This window comes from Calliphora vicina, chromosome 4 (genome assembly GCF_958450345.1).
Source record: "Calliphora vicina chromosome 4, idCalVici1.1, whole genome shotgun sequence".
NCBI classification, from domain to species: domain Eukaryota; kingdom Metazoa; phylum Arthropoda; class Insecta; order Diptera; family Calliphoridae; genus Calliphora; species Calliphora vicina.
Window position 1 is genome coordinate 110,371,983 of NC_088783.1, and position 23,664 is coordinate 110,395,646.

The 23,664-nt window shown below is 28.0% G+C and overlaps 1 protein-coding gene across 4 annotated transcripts; it reads right to left on the minus strand.

Moving 5' to 3' along the window:
• Positions 1–4,685: 4,685 nt before the first annotated feature.
• Positions 4,686–21,254, minus strand: LOC135957456 (UDP-glycosyltransferase UGT5-like). Of its 4 annotated transcripts, none has more exons than XM_065508200.1 (2): positions 20,499–21,254; positions 4,686–5,683 (listed from the first exon to the last, which is right to left on the minus strand). In XM_065508200.1, the coding sequence occupies exons 1-2, from the start codon at positions 21,167–21,169 to the stop codon at positions 4,777–4,779; spliced, it is 1,578 nt and encodes a 525-aa protein (XP_065364272.1). In that variant the 5' UTR covers positions 21,170–21,254; the 3' UTR covers positions 4,686–4,776. The 4 variants fall into 4 exon arrangements, with proteins under 4 accessions (XP_065364272.1, XP_065364273.1, XP_065364276.1 ...); XM_065508201.1 differs by lacking the exon at positions 20,499–21,254 and adding an exon at positions 16,693–17,474; XM_065508204.1 differs by lacking the exon at positions 20,499–21,254 and adding an exon at positions 14,386–15,071.
• Between the last annotated feature and the right edge of the window lie 2,410 nt (positions 21,255–23,664).

The following is a 23,664-nucleotide window of genomic DNA, read 5'->3' on the forward strand; positions in this document are numbered from 1 at the left end:
GACCAGACGTTTGGAAAAGAACAAAAAAAAACACAGAAAAAGGCATCTAGATTTAGAATCACACTTAAAGTCGAAACACGAGAATCTACTGTGAGTATTCCCTTTGAAACTCCTTTTGAATCTAGGAAAAGGATTCGGTATAAAACACATTTGTCTAGCTTTATTTCTCTATGGATTTTCTGATAGTCATTTGGTTGCATTTAAATAGTCTTATGCTTTGTGCCACAACCATTTTCCATCCATTTGCTACCTAAGATGAGTGTGTTTTAGCCAGCCTTCTGCTTAAAGTAAATAATGGGTATCTTTTAGTCTGTTTTGTATTTTTGTGGGTTTTTTCTTGTTTTGCAAATTTTTTGGTTGGAATTACTTCCATGGCACATTTAAGTGTTTTCAGAGTATCTAAAGGTTTTCCTAGACTAAAATTATGTCCGTTTATTTCAGAATTTTTGTATTTTTTTAGTTTCTGGCGGCATTTTTTCTATCAATAAGTAATACTTTGGGTATTATTTAAATGCACTGTAATAATGTAAGTGATAAACTATTAAAAATAATAGTTCAACTCTTGCAATTCCAAGCCTTTCAATTAAAAAAAATAAAATTTAAATTTTTTCATATCAAGGCGTATGATTAATATTAATTAAAAGGTTACTAAAGATAATTAGCTATAACTCACACAATTATTAACCGATTATAAAACTAAAAACTGTTATTGAAAGCTAAAAGATCATACTATAGAACTGAATTAATAAAAGTCATTACCTTTCTTGGAAATCCTCTTTCTAATGTTTCGAAAAAAATTTAAGGAAATTCAAATTCAATTTAAATCTTAAAAATTAAAAAAATCTTTGTTTAAATACAAAACTAACATTTTTCAACCTCACATTTTTATCATCATGCCCTCACATTTGTTTTCTTTTACTTTTCATTCCTTTTTAGTTGGAAACATAACCCAAACCTTATGGTTTTCTAGACTTGAAACCAAAATAAATGACCTCATAAAATGTGTTAAATAAAGCGATTATATGAGATTTTATGGTATTTTTTAGAGAAGAGAAAAAATCTACTAGAAAAACTTTGCTAGACTATGACAGCAAGATGGAAGCAAAAACAATTCTTGAACAAATAAAAAACTCAGGCTGTAACATGTTTTAAAAACTTGTAAAACATTTAAAGTCATCAGCAGCTATTTAAATAGATGAAACTTAATTATTTGAAATGTTAAAGGCAGCTAAAACGAAGGTTAGAGAATTTTGTTTGTTGGTTCTAAAATTTGGATTTTTTGTAAAATTACGTTATTTTGCAAAATTCGAGAAAAAACTATTTTTAAGAAATTATCAAAAATTGTTAATCAATTATTAACCAAAAATTAGTTTTTGTCTAAATTTTAGTTTTTTTAAAAAAATTTACAAAAAATGTTTGCGTTTTATTTTGTGGGTTTTGAAAAATTGTGTTTTTTTGAGCAAAAATAAAACGATTTTTAAAAAGTTAGTTAGAATTTTTGGACACTAAATTAAAATTAGAGATTTTTTTTGGTTTTAGAATTTGAGCTTTTGTGTAAAATTACGTTTTTTTTATTTTCAAAATTTAAATTTTGTGTAAAATTACGTTTTTTTTTGTAAAATGAGCGGGTATTTGTGAAAAACAATTTTTAAGAAGTTAGTAAACACTTTTATTGCGAAATTAGAGAATTTTTTGTTGGATTTAAAATTTTGTGTTTTAGTGTCAAATTACGTTTTTTGAAAAATGAGTGAAAAAACGTATTTTAATAAATTAAAAAGATTTTTTGGATATTTATTGTTAAATTTTTGGAAAACACTATTGTTAAATTGGATAATTTTTATATTGGTTTTTAAATTTGCGTTTTAGTGTAAAATTACGTTTTTATTTTAATAATTAGAGAAAAACGACTTTCAACAATCTGAGAAGAATTTTTAGCCATTTATTGTGAAATTTTTAAGTAAGTAGAACTTTTTGTCATTAAATTTAAAATTGGAGAATATTTTTGTTGATTTTCAAAATTTATGTTTTTTGTGTAAAATTACATTACAATTTTTAAGAAATTAGCTAAAATTTTTGGCCATTAAATTTTATATCAGTGAATTTTTTTGTTGATTTTTAAATTAGCGTTTTAGTGTAAAATTAGGTTTTTTGAAAAATTGTTAAGTTGGAGAATTTTTAAGTTGGTTTTAAAATTTGCGTTTTTTGAATAATTAGAGAAAAACGATTTATAAGAAATTAGCAAGAAATTTTTGCCATTTATTGAGAAATTAATTAGAATTTTTTGTTATTAAATTTAAAATTTAGAGATTGATAAAGAGATAGATAAATTTATATTTTTGTTGATTTTCAAAGTTTAAGTTTTTTATGTAAAGTTACGTTTTTTTTTAAATGAGTGTTTTTTGTGAAAAAAACAGTTTTTAAGAAGTTAGTATAAATTTTTTCCCATTTATTTCGAAATTAGAGAATTCTATTTTGGTTTCTAAATTTGAGTTTTAGTGAAAAATTACGTTTTTTGAAAAAAGAGTGAAAAACGACTTTTATAACATTAAGAAGAATTTATTTGCAATTTATTAATAAATTGGAGAAGTTAATGTTGATTTTTAATTATGCGTTTTAGTGTAAAATTACGCTTTTGGCATAATTAGAGAAAAGAATAGCTGATTTCTTTGTTTGGCTATTTATTGTGAAATTTTTGAGAAATTAGTTATAATTTTTTGTCATTAAATTTAAAATTTAGAGAATATTTTTGTCGATTTTCAAAATTTACATTTATTGTGTAAAGTTGTGTTTTTTTAAATAAAATAGTGTTTTTTGTGAAAAAAAGCTGCTTTTAAGAAGTTAGTAAACAATTTTTACCATTTACTGCGAAATTAGAAAAATTTTTTGTTGGATTTTAAATTTGCGTTTTAGTGTAAAATTACGTTTTTTGAATAATTAGAGAAACGAAATCAGCAAAAATGTTTGGTTATTTATTGTGAAATTTTTAAGAAATTAGTTAGAATATTTTGTCACTAAATTTAAAATTTAGAGAACATTTTTGTTGCTTTAAAAAAAAAATAACTTTTGTGTAAAATAAATTTTTTTTTTAAATGTTTTTTTTGGTGAAAAAAAAAACAGTTTGAAAAATTTTTGAAAAAACATTTTGAAAATTTTTGACTTTGTGAACTTTTTAAAAAACTAGAATTTTTTGTCATTAAATTTACAACTTAGAGAACATTTTTGACGTTTTCAGCATATATGTTTATTGTGTAAAATTACGTTTTTTTTTTTTAGTGAAATGAATGGTTTAAAAAAAAAAAGTTTCTAAGAAGTGAGTATGAATTTTTTACCATTTATTTCCAAATTAGAGAAATTTTTTGTTTATTTTTAGTGTCAAATTACGTTATTTTAAAAATTTGTGAAAAAAAACACTTTTATGGAATTGTAGAAAATAGATTTTTAAGTAATTAAAATGAATTTTTAAGTTGCTTTAAATTTCAGAATTTTTATGTTGGTTTTTAAATTTGTGTTTTAGTGTAAAATTTACGTTTTTTGAATAATTAGAGAAAAGAAATCAGCAAAAATGTTTGGTTATTTATTGTGAAATTTTTAAGAAATTAGTTAGAATATTTTGTCACTAAATTTAAAATTTAGAGAACATTTTTGTTGATTTAAAAAAAAAATAACTTTTGTGTAAACTAAAATTTTTTTTTTAAATGTTTTTTTTGGTGAAAAAAAAAACAGTTTGAAAAATTTTTGACTTTGTGAACTTTTTAAAAAACTAGAATTTTTTGTCATTAAATTTACAATTTAGAGAACATTTTTGACGTTTTCAGCATTTACATTTATTGTGTAAAATTACGTTTTTTTTTTTGTGAAATGAATGGTTTAAAAAAAAAAACAGTTTCTAAGAAGTGAGTATGAATTTTTTACCATTTATTTCTAAATTAGAGAAATTTTTTGTTGGTTTTTAAATTTTAATTTTTAGTGTCAAATTACGTTTTTTTAAAAACTTATGAAAAAAATGACTTTTATGGAATTAAAAAGAATTTTTGGCAATTTATTGTTAAATTGGAGAATTTTTATGTTGATTTTGAAATTTGCGTTTTAGTGTAAAATTACGTTTTTTGAAAAACGAGTGAAAAAAAACGAATTTTAAGAAATTAAGAAGAATTTTTGGCAATTTATGGTTAAATTAGAGAATTTTTATGTTGATTTTTAAAATTAACGTTTTAGTGTAAAATTACGTTTTTTGAAAAATGAGTTTTAAAATGAACTTTATGGAATTAAAAAGAATTTTTGACAATTTATTGTTAAATTGGAGATTTTTTATGTTGGTTGTTAAATTAGAGTTTTAGTGTAAAATTACGTTTTTTTAAAATAATTAGAGAAAAACGATTTTTAAGAAATTAACAAGAAATTTTTGGCCATTTATTGTGAAATTAGTGAATTTTTGTATTGATTTTAAAATTTGTATTTTTGTGTAAAATTACATTTTTTGTAAAAAACAAGATTTTTAAGAAATTAGTAAGAATTTTTGGGCATTTATTGTGAAAATAAAGAATTTTTTGTTGGTTTGTAAACAAAAAAAATGTTTTTAATATTTTCCTTAAATTATTGTTAAAATTGTTATATTATAAAAAAAAACTAAATTTAATTGTTAAAATTGTTTTTTTTATCAAATTAATGATCTCCTGGAACAAACGTTTTTGGGTAAAATTTTTATTGAATTTATTTAAACAAAAATATTACACTTTATTATTATATTTTACAAAAGTTTTTACTACTTCTAAAACACTACTTGTGCTTCTTATTCTTCGACACCTTCTTCGCTGAAACCTTATTGCCACGGCAGCAAAGCAGCTTGCACAAACCCACCAATATGGTCACAACAGCAAGAAGTATACTCAACAAAAAGGCAATAACATCCACTGAATACAATTGCCACCAGGGCATATTAATGGCTGGGGACTGCATATGTTTGGCGCCTTTATGTCTAATAACATAATCCACCCAGTAGCGTACCAATTGGCGTGGAGTCATGGGTCTATCTCTATATAATTCAGAGAATTTCTGTACATTTTTGGTGTAAGAAGGATTATCCAAAACCTCTACAACAGCATTTCTAAAGGCCTCCTCACTAAAGCGGGCATACTCCAGGCCCAAACCATAACCCGATTTCACCACATTGGCTATGTTGGAATGTTGATCACCAAAGAAGGGTATACCCACCATGGGTACACCATGATACTGAGACTCCACCACACTGCCCATGCCGCCATGAGTTATGAAAAGTTTCACTTTAGGATGGGCCAATATATCATCCTGAGGCAGCCAAGATCTGTAAATCATATTTTTAGATTGTCCTGGGAAATCTGAGTCTCCCCATTTCAGTAAAACGGTATAGGGTAGTTTGGAAAGAACATTAAATATCATTTTGGCTTTGTCCTTGGAGAGATTAGAGCCCTGGACATTGGTGCCCAAACTAAAGAAGATAACACCTTTATCAGAAGACTCAATGAGTTCGGCCAAGTCGTTGGGTAGAGGATCGGGTTGTTCTTTGATTTGTATGCCACCAATTTCAATGAGAGCGGGTACATTGGGTCTTATGGGGCCCTGGCTGAAGTGATGGTTGGTCAAGACCAGAGAGACATTTTTGTACACCTCCTCCAAGGGGGGATAACGATCGGCTGGGAAGTTGTATCTAGAAAGGAAAGAAAGAAAAAGGAAATTATTTCATATGAATATTACTGAAGAGAATATTAAATATATGTAAAACTAAAGCATACTTTAAGGAGGTTTAAATATTGTTTGTTTATAGCAGAAGTCAAGGGCATGTGGGAAAATATTATAATCAGAAAAATAGTATAAATATATTAAAAAGAGCGAGTTCATTATTTGTTTTTCAATCCCACCCTTTAATTTGAAACCTTCCATTTCAACATTTTATCAGTTGCACTTGAGAAAATTTGTAAAGTTGTTTAATAATAGGTATTAATTTATTTGTTTGTTATTTTTATTTATTTAATGTCAATCACTTGAAAGTGTTTCAAATATTGCTGAATCATTATGACTTAATCGCAAAATGAAAACAACAAAATAGCGAATAAACATGACTTGTTTTTTAATAAATACATGAATCTGTATTCTCTCGCTGTTGTTACAAAATGTGAGTGTGTCAGAATATTGACAGTTATAAGCAATTCAAATAAACAACACACAACAAACTTTTAAACTACCAATAAGTACCATACATAGTCAAACATTTATATTTAAAACATAAATTTGAAAAATATTAAAATAAAAACTTCAAGTTCGAAAATGGAGAAAATGCTTACTAAATGGAAATTCATTAGTTTAGAATAAAAAAAACTTCATATAAAACTAATTTTTATTAATTTTGTTAATTTCGAAATTAAGTTCGAAAATTCGAAGTTATTTTAATAGCAAAATTATTTGCCAAAATGTGTTTAAAACTCAATATTATTGATACTTTAGCAACAAATGTTAATATAACTCAAATTTATTAATTTAAATTAAGTTCGAAAATCCGAAATTTTTTAAAAAGTAAATTTTTTGTTTTTAAATTAGTAATTATTACATAACTACTATTATTATTATTTAAATGACGAAATATTTAGCAAAAAGTTGCTAAAAATTCATTATTATTAATTTATAAACAAAAAAATCAAAAAAAATCTCACATTTTATGCAATTTTTAAATTTCGAAATTAAGTTCGAAAATTCGAAATTTTCAAAAATGTAATTTTTTTTTTTAATTAATAATTATAACATAAATATTATAAATTAGGCATTTTCGCACTTTTTTCTCATTTCGAAATTAAGTTCGAAAATTCGAAGTTATTTAAAAACCGAAATATGTTGCAAAAAGTTGTTAAAAATTCATTATTATTAATTTATAAACAAAAAGTAAATACATTCACATTTTAAGAAATTTTCAAATTTCGAAATTTAGTTCGAAAATTCGAAATTTTTAAAAATGTAAATTCTTTTGTTTTTAAATTAATAATTATTACTTAAATACTATAAATTATGCATTTTCACACTTTTTTCTAATTTCGAAATTAAGTTCGAAAATTCGAAATTTTTAAAAATGTAAATTTTTTTGTTTTTAAATTAATAATTATTACATAAATACTATAAATTAGACATTAGGCACTTTTTTCTCATTTCGAAATTAAGTTCGAAAATTCAAAGTTATTTAAATGACGAAATATTTATTAAAAAGTTGTTAAAAATTTAATATTATTAATTTATAAACAAAAATGTAATTAAAACTTACATTTTATTAATATTTAAAATTTCAAAATTAAGTTCGAAAATTCGAAATTTTTTAAAATGTAAATTTTTTGTTTTAAAATTAATAATTATTACATAAATACTATAAATTAGACATTTTTACATTTTTTTCTAATTTCGAAATTAAGTTCGAAAATTCGAAGTTATTTAAAATGCAAAATATTTTGCAAAAAGTTATTAAAAATTCAATATTATTAATTTATAAACAAAAAAATAAATAAAACTCACAATTTATGAAATTTTAAAATTTCGAAATTTAGTTCGAAAATTTGAAATTTATAAAAATTTAAATTTTTTGTTATTAAATTAAAATTTATTAAATAAATACTATAAATTAGACATTTATTTAAATGACGAAATATTTATTAAAAAGTTGTTAAAAATTTAATATTATTAATTTCTAAACAAAAATGGAATTAAAACTTACATTTTATTAATATTTAAAATTTCAAAATTAAGTTCGAAAATTCGAAATTTTTAAAAACCGTAATTTTTTTGTTTTTAAATTAATAATTATTACATAAATACTATAAATTAAGCATTTTCACACTTTTTTCTCATTTTGAAATTAAGTTCGAAAATTCGAAGTTATTTAAAATGCAAAATATTTTGCAAAAAGTTATTAAAAATTCAATATTATTAATTTATAAACAAAAAAAGTAAATAAAACTCATATTTTGAGAAATTTATTAATTTCGAAATTAAGTTCGAAAATTCGAAATTTTTAAAAATGTAATTTTTTTTGTTTTTAAATTAACAATTATTTCAAAAATATAATAAATTATGCATTTTCACACTTTTTTCTTTTTCGAAATTAAGTTCGAAAATTCGAAGTTATTTAAATGACGAAATATTCTGCAAAAAAGTTATTAAAAATCCAATATTATTAAAATTTCGAAATTAAGTTCGAAAATTAAAAATTATTAAAAATTTAATTTTTTTAACTTTTAAAATAATAGTTAAAAAATACTAAAAAGAGACATTTTCAAAATTTGTTCTAATTTCGAAATTAAGTTCGAAAATTCGAAATTTATAAAAAATTCAAATTTTTTGTTGTTAAATTAAAATTTATTAAATAAATACTATAAATTAGGCTTTTTCACAATTTTTTATAATTTCGAAAATATGTTCGAAAATTCGAAATTTATTAAAATGCCTATAATTATCTAAAAACTAAACTAACTCAATAAATTAAAAATATGCAATTTTTCTAGTTTCGAAATATGTTCGAAAATTCGCACTTTTGAAATATGAAAAATTAACTGAAAAATATGTATAAAACACTTATTTCCATAAATTATATGATTCGAACCATAATTTTGTAATTTCGAAATTAAGTTCGAAAATTCGAAATTATTAAAAATGGTCAAATTCAACCAAACCCCTATTTAAACTTAATAAGTTTAAATAATTTAAAAAAAAACTTATTTTTCAACAATTTTTCCAATTTCGAAAACAAGTTCGAAAATTCGAAATTAATAAAAAATGGCAAAATTTCACGAAAACCCTGATTTCAACTCAATAAATTTAAAATATATAAGAAATATCTTATTTTTTCACAATTTTTCTAATTTCGATAACAAGTTCGAAAATTCGAAAATAAAATTTTTCAAAGCAACATTATTATAAACTCCAAAATATGTCTAAAATTCATATTTCAGTTAATTATATGATTCAGATAACAATTTTGTAACTTCGAAAAAATGTTCGAAAATTCGAACATTATGGTTTACTCTCAATTTTATTAAAAATATTTTAGCAAAATCTTATATTTTTACATTTTTTCTAATTTCGAAAATAAGGGAAGAATTTAAATTTCAACAAATTTTGTTTGCATTATTATTAACCAGCTCATTAATTAACTCCTCCCATAGCTGACGGAACCTCTAGTTAAAAATTATAATTAGAATTTGTAATATCATCATTGCAGTGACATAATAAGCAGCAGCACGTGCCAAAGTTTTAACTTAATTAATATATATTGCGCAGTTTTTTAGACTTGAAAATCCAATTCAATTGTTATTTGTGGTAAGTTGCTATTTCTATAACAAACAACAGGTAAGTAGTGCTAAATAATATAAATTAATTTTCTTTATAATAATACAATAATTTTGTCTTTTGTTTATTATTTAATTTCTACTCACGCGAGCTTGTGTGCCAGCTGATAAGCCGACAAAAGCATGAACTCATTTGAAAACTGGTTGTGCGTGTTTGCATTTAGACTCTTTATGAAAGATTGTAACTCAGAGAAAGGTTGAGATATTGAACTTTAATAAATTTCAATGTTTTGTTATTTCAATTACTTAATTGCACTGTACTTACTAAAGAGAGTTTTGAATTGAGAATTCATATTGTTTATTAAGAGCATTTTTAGTTAAAGAGAGCTTCTTCTCTTTATTTTGTAGTTTATCAAGTACTTTAATACATTTAGCACAGAATTACAATTGTTCAAAATAAATTTTAATATAATAATGCACTTAAAATACTATTCTATAGTCTAGTTTTTAAATTTGACTAATTTTGACCATTTTAATTAAATTCGAATTTTCGAACATAATTTCGAAATTACAAAATTCTGCTCCGAATCATTTAACTAACAGAAATAATAATTTTATACATATTTTAAAGTTCAAAATAATGTTTCTTTGAAAAATTTTAATTTCGAATTTTCGAACCTATTTTTTAGAAATTAGAAAAATTATGAAAAAAATAAGTTATTTCTTATATTTATTAAAATTATTAAATTCAAATCAGGACATTCTTAAAATTTTGCTATTTTTAAAAATTTCGAATTTTCGAACTTAATTTCGAAAATAGAAAATTTCTTAAAATGTGAGTTTCATTTACTTTTTTGTTTATAAATAAATCATATTGAATTTTTAACCACTTTTTGCAAAATATTTCGGCTTTTAAATAACTTCGAATTTTCGAACTTAATTTCGAAATTAGAAAAATGTGCGAATATGCCTAATTTATAATATTTATTTAATAATTATTAATTTAAACCAAAAAATTTACTTTTATAAAAATTTCGAATTTTCGAACTTAATTTCAAAATTTGAAAATTTGATAAAATGTAAGTTTTATTTACTTTTTTTGTTTTTAAATTTAATAACATTGAATTTATAACAACTTTTTACAAAATATGTCGACTTTTAAATAACTTCGAATTTTCGAACTTAATACGAAATTAGACAAAAGTGTGAAAATTACTAATTTGTAGTATTTATGTAATAATTATTAATTTAAACAAAAAATTTACATTTTTAAAAATTTAAAATTTTCGAACTTAATTTCGAAATTTGAAATTATAATAAAATGTAAGTCTTATTTACTTTTTTGTTTTTAAGTTTAATAATATTGAGTTTTTAACTATTTTTTGCTAAATATTTTGGCCTTTAAATAACTTCGAATTTTCGAACTTAATTTCGAAATTGAAAAATGAGTGAAAATGCCTAATTTATATTATTTATGTAATAATTATTAATTTAAAAACAAAAAATTTTAATTTTTAAAAATTTCGAATTTTCGAACTTAATTTCGAAAATTGAAATTTTAATAAAATGTAAGTTTTATTTAGTTTTTTGTTTTTAAATGTAATAATATTGAATTTTAACTTTTTTTTATTAAATATTTAAAGCCGAAAATTTACTTTTTAATTTTCGAACTTAATTTCAAAATTAAAAAAATTTCTTAAAATTTGAGTTTTATTTAAATTTGTTGCAAATTTATCAATAATATAGAGTTTTAAACAGATTTTGGCAAATAATTTTGATATTTCAATAACTTCGAATTTTCGAACTTAATTTCAAAATTAACAAAATGTATAAAAATCTGTTTTATATGAAGTTTTTGTCTTCTAATGAATTTCCATTTTGTAAAAATTCTCCCTCCTGCCCCCACTCACCTATAATACTCCTCCATTTTCCATTTCATTAAATTATCCAAAACCAACTGTTCATATCCGTGAGCCAAAAAGTTTCTAACTCTATTCCCAAAATTCAAAGGCTGTCTCACACCACTATACAATGTGGGAACATAGCCCACCTCCAATGGATTTCCTAACATACGGTGTATAGGAAATATAGGTTGTATCATAAATGACAATATAATGGGACACTGAAAGTGGGCACCCAAACCCAACACAAAATCATCCAAACAATAACCCAAAATAAGAGCATCAAAGTCGCCCGCTTTGTGAGTTTGTAGGAAATCCAACATTTTTCTGTGATTTAAAGTGTCATTGGCCACATTCAGCAGATGTGAGACAGCTCCATTGAATTTGGTATAAATATGAGCTGGTTTTTTGAGCATTTCCTGGGCAAAATTGGTAAGAAACATGGCTCCATCGACTTGTATATAGTGGTATTTGGCTTTTGTATACATATTGGGCGAAGTGGCTATTACAGTGACCTCATGACCTGCCTCGGCCAGAGTCTTTGCTAGGGCACAGTGTATTAGCAGATGTGATTTGGAGGGTGAAGGGAATACGCTTAAAATGCGAGCAGCTTGAATGTTTATACTACAGAAACATGTTAATAAGGAAATAAAACGCCTTAACATGATTCAGAAACTGGAAAACTACTTTAGCTATTTCTTTAATCGGAAAGACACAAAATTACACAAACGTTTGTTAAGCAGCGCGAAATAAGACTGAATGCTGGTCAATTATTTACAAATGTAAGTGGCAATTTGTAGTTTTCCTTTAATCTTGTTTTGAAAACAGGCTGTAAAATATCTTGGGTTTAGCTGGCTGTGCAGGCAAATGTATCTACAAACATAATGAGATAATGAACTTCATTAGTTCACTTGGATAAAGGGATGAGTTTTTAAGGAGAAAAGAAACATTGAACTAACTAGTACCTGCAGGTAGTTGACCATAAGTAGGTGTGCTGATAAAAATTTTAAACATTTGAAGATAAATATCTGTTTTATTGCTGGTAATCACAGGTAGAAAGTTTTTTGTTGACACAAATATACAATCACAGCTGGACACTACATTAATTATCATCCAAAAATAACCAAAAAGACCGATAACGAACACCATTTCCCTTTCATCTCAACTAAAGGGCCTCATTTTACAATTCAGAAATTGAAAGGCACGATATTTGGGTTAGTTCAAAAGAGAATGAACAGAACTAGAACAGAACTAGAACAGAACTAGAACAGAACTAGAACAGAACTAGAACAGAACTAGAACAGAACTAGAACAGAACTAGAACAGAACTAGAACAGAACTAGAACAGAACTAGAACAGAACTAGAACAGAACTAGAACAGAACTAGAACAGAACTAGAACAGAACTAGAACAGAACTAGAACAGAACTAGAACAGAACTAGAACAGAACTAGAACAGAACTAGAACAGAACTAGAACAGAACTAGAACAGAACTAGAACAGAACTAGAACAGAACTAGAACAGAACTAGAACAGAACTAGAACAGAACTAGAACAGAACTAGAACAGAACTAGAACAGAACTAGAACAGAACTAGAACAGAACTAGAACAGAACTAGAACAGAACTAGAACAGAACTAGAACAGAACTAGAACAGAACTAGAACAGAACTAGAACAGAACTAGAACAGAACAGAACTAGAACAGAACTAGAACAGAACTAGAACAGAACTAGAACAGAACTAGAACAGAACTAGAACAGAACTAGAACAGAACTAGAACAGAACTAGAACAGAACTAGAACAGAACTAGAACAGAACTAGAACAGAACTAGAACAGAACTAGAACAGAACTAGAACAGAACTAGAACAGAACTAGAACAGAACTAGAACAGAACTAGAACAGAACTAGAACAGAACTAGAACAGAACTAGAACAGAACTAGAACAGAACTAGAACAGAACTAGAACAGAACTAGAACAGAACTAGAACAGAACTAGAACAGAACTAGAACAGAACTAGAACAGAACTAGAACAGAACTAGAACAGAACTAGAACAGAACTAGAACAGAACTAGAACAGAACTAGAACAGAACTAGAACAGAACTAGAACAGAACTAGAACAGAACTAGAACAGAACTAGAACAGAACTAGAACAGAACTAGAACAGAACTAGAACAGAACTAGAACAGAACCAGAACAGATCTCACACACTCTTTGATTTATTAAAATGTAAATATAGGAATTCTTCCTTACTCACCCATACAACTCCCGCGTCTTCCCATCCATATACCTGCCCATAACATTATTTTCCACAAAAGTTAATACATAATTTTTCACTCTTTCCCCGAAATTCATGGGCTGTTTCAGATTATCAAACACAGTAGGCACATATGAAGGCAGCTCTGGATTACCCACCATTGAATTAATTGCAAATATCGGCCGTATCATAAATGACATGATAATGGGACATTGAAAGTGAGCACCCAAGCCCAGCATAAAGTCATTCATAAAATAACCCAGAATCACAACATCAAAATCACCAGCCTGGTGATTGTTTAAAAACTCTAGCATCTTGGGATGTTGCATGGTTTGATTGGCACTTGCTGTCACCATATTAATTAAACTATTGAATTTCTTATAAAACGGCTGAGGTTTGTCCACCAATGACTGGGCAAAAGAGCCATCAATTTTAGTTGTCTCTAGTTGTATGTAATTGTATTTGGCTTGCGGCAATATATTGGGAAATACAGCAATGACGGTGACATTATGTCCGGCTGCAGCTAAAGTCTCTGCTATTGATGAGTGTATTATGAGATGAGATTTGGAGGGTGAGGGAAAGACACCCAAAATACGTGCCGCCTGTGTGAGGCTTAAAAGGCTTAGGCAGCTTATAAGTTTTGTAGCAAAATTAATATTCATTTTTGCTATGAACTACTTAATAGATTAGTTGGTATTTAAAAAACAAAACACTCTTTAGCTGGTGAGTGTTAGCTGAAGACTGATCAAAAATTTTCTAAATACTATCAATGTTCTACTTTCAAATGCTGATAAAAAATAATCTCTCTTGTCTAATTTGATAAGAAATACTCTTAAAATAACAACAAATATTTATCAATAGCCAACACTGATTCCAAAAATTTTTAATTTTTGATAAATTTCTTAAATTTATTAAACCTTTTCCAACTTACCCATACAATTCCTGCATTCTCTTTCTCATATAACTCTCAATAAAATTGTGCTCAACAAAATTGGCCAAATAATTTCTCACTCTATCCCCAAAATCCAGGGGCTGTTTCAGATTTGCAAACAGTGTAGGCACATATGAAGGCTGCTCTGGATTTCCCACCATAGTATTTATGGAAAATATGGGTCTTACCATAAACGATATAATAATGGGACACTGAAAGTGAGCACCCAAACCCAATAAGAAATCATTCATAAAATAACCCAAAATCAAGACATCAAAGTCTCCAGCCTTATGAGTGCTTAAAAAATCTTTCATTTTTTTATGATTTAAGCTGCTATTAGCTGTGCTCATGGCCACACCAATCATATTATTAAACTTTTTATATAAAGATTCAGTTTTCTCTATCGTTTTTTGAACAAAGTCTGCATCCAATTGTTTGCCCTCCAAGTGTATATATTTATATTTGGCTTGAGGTAAAATATTAGGAAACGATCCCATAATGGTAACATTATGACCAGCTGCTGCTAGAGTCTCTGCTATGGAAGAATGTATGATGAGATGTGACTTAAAGGGTGAGGGAAACACACCCAAAATTCGAGCCGATTGTGTTAAGCTTATAATGCTGATAATTGTGGCCACAATTAAAATATGCATTTTAGTTATGGAAAATTATTGTTGCTGCTTTAATGGGAATTAAACAAAGACTGATAAAAAATCCTGTCATCATTATGCTTATTTGCAGTAAATGCTGTTTCAGTCTGGCGACTGATAACACAGAACTTTAATTTCTTTGATAAGAATTCATTTATTCCTCTCATTATTATAACAGATGTTCTTAAGTTCAGTAATGATCTCTTAATATTTTTGGAGGAAAAAAGCAAAAAGTATTAAGTAATATTCAATAACACAGATCAACAGCAAAAATGGCTTGAATAAGTACAAAAATGATAAAATTTAAAAAAAAAAAAATTAAGTAAAATTCTAAATTTTGTTAGATGTTTCCCCAAATAATTAATGATAACTCAAAAACGGTTAGTCCGCTGTTATTAAAATAAACTTGGAAAAGTTGAGATTTACACAGCCTTTAATCCGTATATATATTGTATTTCCATCGGCTCAGTAGTTTCGAAGTTATAATAACAAATTCAAGCAAAAAATATATTTTTTACATGAAAATAAAAATTTTTTTATTTTAAAAAAATCATAAAAAATCGAAAACAGCAGAAATTATTCAAATTTATTGCTTTATCGCAAAGCCACAAGTAATGGGAATAAAATATGATATCGCTAATAAAAATCGATTAATTCTTTTCCAATTTATTCACAATTAAGTGAATTCGCTCATTTTCACAAAATTTAATGTTTTTTGTTTGATATACATACATTTGAGTAGTTAATGTTCTTCTTTCGATTGATTGAATTCTGAAAACATTTTCCCTATTCTATGTACAAATTTTCATATATATATTATCTTTCAATCGACTTAGTAGTTTCGGAGTTATACTAACAAATTGAAGCAAAAAAAAAAAATTTTTTACATGAAAATAAAAAAAAATTTATTTAAAAAAATCATGAAAAATCGAAAATGTTAGAAATTGTTCAGACTTATTGCTTTGTCGCAAAGCCACATGTAATAGGAACAAAATGAATTATCGCTAATAAAAATCGTTGGATTATTTTTGAATTTATTCACAATTAAGTGAATTCGCTCATTATCATGATGCATCAAATCTATATATTTGTTAGTTAAGCCTTTTTTGCTGTTGACCTGTGTAATAGGTCTTTAAATAATCCTTAATAAACTTCGACTGAACTCCCTCCTTAAAACGATCCACGCGAAATTCCAATATATTAGGGGAGAAAACGGGTAAAAACTGTATTTTGGTACTTTTTTTGTAACCTATGTATCTTTTAAACCAATAAACAGAGAAACAAATTTTATATCGTATTCTTTACATATTAAACAAAATAACAAACACAAATTTGGTACTTTTTGGAAATTCGAATATTTAAGGGATAAAAATTGAGTTTATTTTAGGTACTTTTTTCCATAAAATATTTTTTTTCTATAAATTGACATAGACATATGAATATTTTACTCTTCACGATACAGAAATTTATTTTAATAAAATTTTAATACCGCAATGGGGATAAAAAAGGTACCAAAAAGGGGGTAAAAACGGGAAATTACATTTTATTTAAAACATGAAATAAAGCTTATATGAACTTGAGCTAGTGGCATACCACAACTGGGATTTTATGGTACTTTTTACTATTTACAATTATAAAACCTGCACTTCTCACTTACCCATACATCCTATCCAGCTTCCTTTGCATTAGATTCCCCAAAACCAGCTGCTCAAAACCATTAGCCAACAAATTCTTAACTCTGCTCACAAAATCCATGGGCTGTTTAAAGCCACTATACAAAGTCGGTACATATGAGGCCTCCAAAGGATTGCCAATCATTTTGTTAATAGGAAAAATTGGCTGCACCATAAACGATAAAATTATGGGACACTGAAAATGAGCCCCAAAGCCCAGCATAAAATCATTCATAAAATAACCCAAAATAACAGCATCAAAATCGCCCGCCTTATGATTATGCAAGAAATCCAATATTTTGGGCTGATTGAAAGTATCATTGGCCATATCAATGACATGCGAGATAATTCCATTGAATTTTCTATAAATCGAAGCTGGTTTATTTAACATTTCCTGAGCAAAATTACTATCGAACATGGCGGCTTCCACATGCATAAACTTGTATTTTGCTTTCTTAAACATATTGGGCACGGAGGAAATAACGGTCACTTCATGGCCCGCCTCGGCCAGGGCATCTGCTACGGCACAATGTATTAACACATGAGATTTGGAGGGTGAGGGAAACACTCCCAGTATGCGAGCTGCTTGGGATTGCATAACCACAGAACAGGCTAAGCCCATTAGCATATAAATAAGGCTGGTTTTCATGATGCAGCACTTTGATAATATTAATTGCTTATTATTATATTATTTCTTATTTATTTTAATTAACTTTCCGCTTTTTAAAACGAATATGAAGCAGTGTTTGCTATGGCACCGCTTCGAACTACTACTGATATCAGGCAATTGCATTGCTTATTAATTTAGTTGTTAAATACGCAGCTTCGCTCTTCTTTAATAATAATAGTTTGTTATCTTTTTTATATACAAACAATAAATTCATTCTCTGTTTATATTTTTAATACAAACAATTAAAGAGTAATTCTTATCAGTGTTTAAGTATACTATGCATTAAATTGAAGAGTATTGCTGAAGTAGCTAGTTTATTATCTCTATTAGTTTATGAATACCAAGTACCCTATTCACATAGTAGAAGTATTATTAGTTTGTGGTGTCATTTCTAGTTTGAATAACAATTTCATAGTCACAGTCTAGTCATAGTCTAGTCATAGTCTAGTCATAGTCTAGTCATAGTCTAGTCATAGTCTAGTCATAGTCTAGTCATAGTCTAGTCATAGTCTAGTCATAGTCTAGTCATAGTCTAGTCATAGTCTAGTCATAGTCTAGTCATAGTCTAGTCATAGTCTAGTCATAGTCTAGTCATAGTCTAGTCATAGTCTAGTCATAGTCTAGTCATAGTCTAGTCATAGTCTAGTCATAGTCTAGTCATAGTCTAGTCATAGTCTAGTCATAGTCTAGTCATAGTCTAGTCATAGTCTAGTCATAGTCTAGTCATAGTCTAGTCATAGTCTAGTCATAGTCTAGTCATAGTCTAGTCATAGTCTAGTCATAGTCTAGTCATAGTCTAGTCATAGTCTAGTCATAGTCTAGTCATAGTCTAGTCATAGTCTAGTCATAGTCTAGTCATAGTCTAGTCATAGTCTAGTCATAGTCTAGTCATAGTCTAGTCATAGTCTAGTCATAGTCTAGTCATAGTCTAGTCATAGTCTAGTCATAGTCTAGTCATAGTCTAGTCATAGTCTAGTCATAGTCTAGTCATAGTCTAGTCATAGTCTAGTCATAGTCTAGTCATAGTCTAGTCATAGTCTAGTCATAGTCTAGTCATAGTCTAGTCATAGTCTAGTCATAGTCTAGTCATAGTCTAGTCATAGTCTAGTCATAGTCTAGTCATAGTCTAGTCATAGTCTAGTCATAGTCTAGTCATAGTCTAGTCATAGTCTAGTCATAGTCTAGTCATAGTCTAGTCATAGTCTAGTCATAGTCTAGTCATAGTCTAGTCATAGTCTAGTCATAGTCTAGTCATAGTCTAGTCATAGTCTAGTCATAGTCTAGTCATAGTCTAGTCATAGTCTAGTCATAGTCTAGTCATAGTCTAGTCATAGTCTAGTCATAGTCTAGTCATAGTCTAGTCATAGTCTAGTCATAGTCTAGTCATAGTCTAGTCATAGTCTAGTCATAGTCTAGTCATAGTCTAGTCATAGTCTAGTCATAGTCTAGTCATAGTCTAGTCATAGTCTAGTCATAGTCTAGTCATAGTCTAGTCATAGTCTAGTCATAGTCTAGTCATAGTCTAGTCATAGTCTAGTCATAGTCTAGTCATAGTCTAGTCATAGTCTAGTCATAGTCTAGTCATAGTCTAGTCATAGTCTAGTCATAGTCTAGTCATAGTCTAGTCATAGTCTAGTCATAGTCTAGTCATAGTCTAGTCATAGTCTAGTCATAGTCTAGTCATAGTCTAGTCATAGTCTAGTCATAGTCTAGTCATAGTCTAGTCATAGTCTAGTCATAGTCTAGTCATAGTCTAGTCATAGTCTAGTCATAGTCTAGTCATAGTCTAGTCATAGTCTAGTCATAGTCTAGTCATAGTCTAGTCATAGTCTAGTCATAGTCTAGTCATAGTCTAGTCATAGTCTAGTCATAGTCTAGTCATAGTCTAGTCATAGTCTAGTCATAGTCTAGTCATAGTCTAGTCATAGTCTAGTCATAGTCTAGTCATAGTCTAGTCATAGTCTAGTCATAGTCTAGTCATAGTCTAGTCATAGTCTAGTCATAGTCTAGTCATAGTCTAGTCATAGTCTAGTCATAGTCTAGTCATAGTCTAGTCATAGTCTAGTCATAGTCTAGTCATAGTCTAGTCATAGTCTAGTCATAGTCTAGTCATAGTCTAGTCATAGTCTAGTCATAGTCTAGTCATAGTCTAGTCATAGTCTAGTCATAGTCTAGTCATAGTCTAGTCATAGTCTAGTCATAGTCTAGTCATAGTCTAGTCATAGTCTAGTCATAGTCTAGTCATAGTCTAGTCATAGTCTAGTCATAGTCTAGTCATAGTCTAGTCATAGTCTAGTCATAGTCTAGTCATAGTCTAGTCATAGTCTAGTCATAGTCTAGTCATAGTCTAGTCATAGTCTAGTCATAGTCTAGTCATAGTCTAGTCATAGTCTAGTCATAGTCTAGTCATAGTCTAGTCATAGTCTAGTCATAGTCTAGTCATAGTCTAGTCATAGTCTAGTCATAGTCTAGTCATAGTCTAGTCATAGTCTAGTCATAGTCTAGTCATAGTCTAGTCATAGTCTAGTCATAGTCTAGTCATAGTCTAGTCATAGTCTAGTCATAGTCTAGTCATAGTCTAGTCATAGTCTAGTCATAGTCTAGTCATAGTCTAGTCATAGTCTAGTCATAGTCTAGTCATAGTCTAGTCATAGTCTAGTCATAGTCTAGTCATAGTCTAGTCATAGTCTAGTCATAGTCTAGTCATAGTCTAGTCATAGTCTAGTCATAGTCTAGTCATAGTCTAGTCATAGTCTAGTCATAGTCTAGTCATAGTCTAGTCATAGTCTAGTCATAGTCTAGTCATAGTCTAGTCATAGTCTAGTCATAGTCTAGTCATAGTCTAGTCATAGTCTGCATTTAACACTCACTGTATTTATGTCCATTTAGTGTTATGACAAGTTTAAATGATATTTTCTTCATATTGAAAATATTTGTTATCAACTAATTCCAATTATTATTAATTATTACCAAACATTTGTTTTCTATTTTAGTTTTGTTTGTTCATTAGGAAAGTTTTTAAAATCTAATCAGTTTTAAAATCTTATCTACTTCACTTATATGGGTTACTAAACTAGCATGTGCAGGGGTCTATTGACCCCCTTTTGTCTTGCCACTTACCTATACAATTTCTCCATATTCCACTTTAAAAAGTTCATTAAAAAGCCCTCCTCCACGGCTATGGTGAACATATTCTGCAATCTACTCCAAAAATCCATGGGCTGTTTGAAACCACTAAACAATGTGGGCACATATGAAGCCTCCAATGGATTTCCAATCATATTATTGATGGGGAAGATGGGCTGCACCATAAATGACATGATTACCGGACATTGGAATTGAGCTGCAATGCCCAACATAAAATCATTCATAAAATAGCCCATAATTATAACATCAAAATCGCCTGCTTTGTGATTGCCCAAGAACTCCTTCATAGTGGGATGATTTAGGGTGTTGTTGGCCATAGCCATGGCTGAGGACATGGTGTGATAGAATTTCACATAAGCTGGTGCTGGTTTATTGACCATATCGTTGGCAAACTTATTATCGTACATGGCTCCCTTGACGTGAATGAAATTGTATTTGGCTTTCTTATACAAATTGGGTACGGTGGAGATGACTGTGACTTCATGACCCGCCTCGGCTAAGGTATCAGCAATGGAACAGTGTATAAGCAGATGAGACTTAGAGGGGGAGGGAAATAAACCCAAAATTCGTGCCGCCTCAGTTTGTAAGGCAAACATACAGCTCAATGCCATAAATATGGCCAAGAAGCTTGAGTTTAGCTTCATGTTTAGCGTGTGTTTTATTAAAATTATTTATTTGGTGATCAAATTTTGTTATTATTTCCGTTTAAACAATTTAAATGAACGTATGTCAAGCCTTTAAAAATCCAACTGATCGATGGTATTTGAAAAAGAAATACATTTTGGTAGTCTTAAGATTGCTTAGCACTGGCTCTCTGATTTTTTAGCTGTTATTTGAAATAGTTTAAAAAAGAGCTTTTGATATTTAATTGTGTGCTCTTAATTATAATTTTTTTAAAAAGCAAGTGCAGATTAGATAATTGGTAAAACAATAGCGATTGTAGAATTTGAAGCATAACTGATGACTATCTATGTTTTGATCAGAATATAATCAATATATTAACTCACTTTTAAATAGCTCTCTTAAAATATGTTCTCCCTTTCTCTTAAACTATTTTGTGTTATGCTCCGTTGCTGCTATTTGTTTAATAACACTATGCAACAAATGGAGACTTTTGGAAAAACACAAGATCATGACAGTATAGGTTCGACTCTACTACCAAAGGGTAGTACAACCCTATACTCAGTTTGCCCATTTTGGTGACCGATTTTTTTTTATGGGCCCCCAAAGTTTCTGAAAATCAGTGGGGCCTCTAAAAAAGGTGTCATCAGGTTTTGGTTAACAGCTAATTCAGACTTTGTGCTACGGCTTAACTTTATATGGCAATAATATAGCTAAGAGTCCGCCAAATAAATTTTGTTAAAATTTGTTTCCAAAAAATAGCTTTTTCGTGCACTTTTGTTGAAAAAATATAGGAAGAAAATTTTTTTTTTTTACTTTTTTTAGAATAACTTCCAGGGACTCCTAATTTTTCAATAACAATATCTCGCAAAGTTGTAGCTACGGTAAATTTGAATAACTCTTGTGAACATATCAATGCATTCTGAATGTGTCTAGTCACTCTACATAGCACATAAAGATCACTTTGTACCTTAACAATTTTCGTTTTTCCTATTTTTTGACGCTAAAACAAAGATTTTTTTGTAAAAATAGTATTATCAAGTCCACACTTCTATGTTGTGCTGTATTATTTACTCGGCTGAGGTGTTCGGAATGGGGATCAGTGGGTGGACCTTCAATGTCACACATTTATAAAAAAATTACCAAAAAGTCATTTATGATCCGAATGAGCTGCAATTTCAAATATAGATAGACCTTGAGAAGGTCTACAAAAAATATGATTTTATCTGTAGTTATCTCTTTTAGTTCAAGAGATATTTGGGTTTAATATTTTTTTAAATTTTGCCCGATCTTTTTTTCGTATTTTAAATTTGATGGGCCTACGAAAGGTCGAAATTTGTTTTTTTATATATGACGTATATTTGCGATAAAATTCTAAAGAAAATAAAACAAATCTGATAACAATTATTTCGTCCCTATAAAAAGTTACACGCATCCAAAGTTGAAGCATCTTTTTATATATTTCAACTTTGTATGCGTGTGTTTTTTAAGTTTTTTCCCAAAAAAGTCCCCATATTTTTTCTTTTATAAAAAACTAATTTTCTTCGGGACTATATAAATTTTTTTATGATCTGGAAAGAGAACTTAATGCAAAAACATATAAGGTAAAATTTGACTAACTTAAGCGGACATTGTACCCCCCAGCCCTATCCAAACTTGGGCAATTTTGAAAAAAAAAAATTAGGTTTGAGTAAAAAATTCTAAAAACGCAAAACACCGACCCTCAAAAGCTCATCACATTTGTATAGCCCCATATGTTGTTTATATACATACAGAACGTTTTTACTATCATGCTGTAAATAACGTCAAAGTGGGCTATTTTCTAAAAAAAACTTAGTTTTTGGAACAAATTTTCGCCGTTTCAGGAATTTCGGTGTTTAAAAACAAAGAATGGCAACATTAGTGATGCCATTGACTTACGAATATTTAGATCTATATTACTTCCAAATTTTATTGTGATGTCTGTAACTGTTCAAATTTTACATTAATTCAAAGTTTTTATTTTTCTTGATGGAAAATCACCATTTTAAAATATTATTAGTTTTTAAGGTAAATGACGTCACAAAATTATTCATTTCACTAAAATGTCAATCTTTAAGTCATAAGGTTTCCACCGATATCAAAAACTTATATAAAAAGCTTATATTTACACTTCAGAAGTTCCACAAACCTTGCCCACTTTCAAAAATTTTAAAGTTTTTTCATATCTTGCATCAAGCCGGTCTTGCATGATCAAGATTGGATAAAGTTATGCGCCCGGATCATACCGATAATGATTTGCCCATTCTTCGTTATTCCAGCACAATAGAGAATATACACTCGAACATACATTTTTAACAAAAAAATTATTGTTTTAGAGTCAAAAATTAGTAAAAAACTACAAATTTTAAGCTACAAAGTGATTTTTGACAGCTATTTAGAATACCTAGGTATGTTCGGATTGCATTGATATGTTCACGAGAGTTACTCAAATTTACCGTAGCTACAACTTTGCGGGATATTGTTATTGAAAAATTAG

Excerpts from the sequence above, each read along its gene's own strand:
- LOC135957456 (XM_065508200.1), bottom strand. The coding sequence starts at position 21,169 with ATGAAGCTAAACTCAAGCTTCTTGGCCATATTTATGGCATTGAGCTGT. Across the intron at positions 5,684-20,498 it reads AATATGGAGAAATTGTATAG|ATACAACTTCCCAGCCGATC; the intron begins GTAAGTGGCAAG and ends TTTCCTTTCTAG.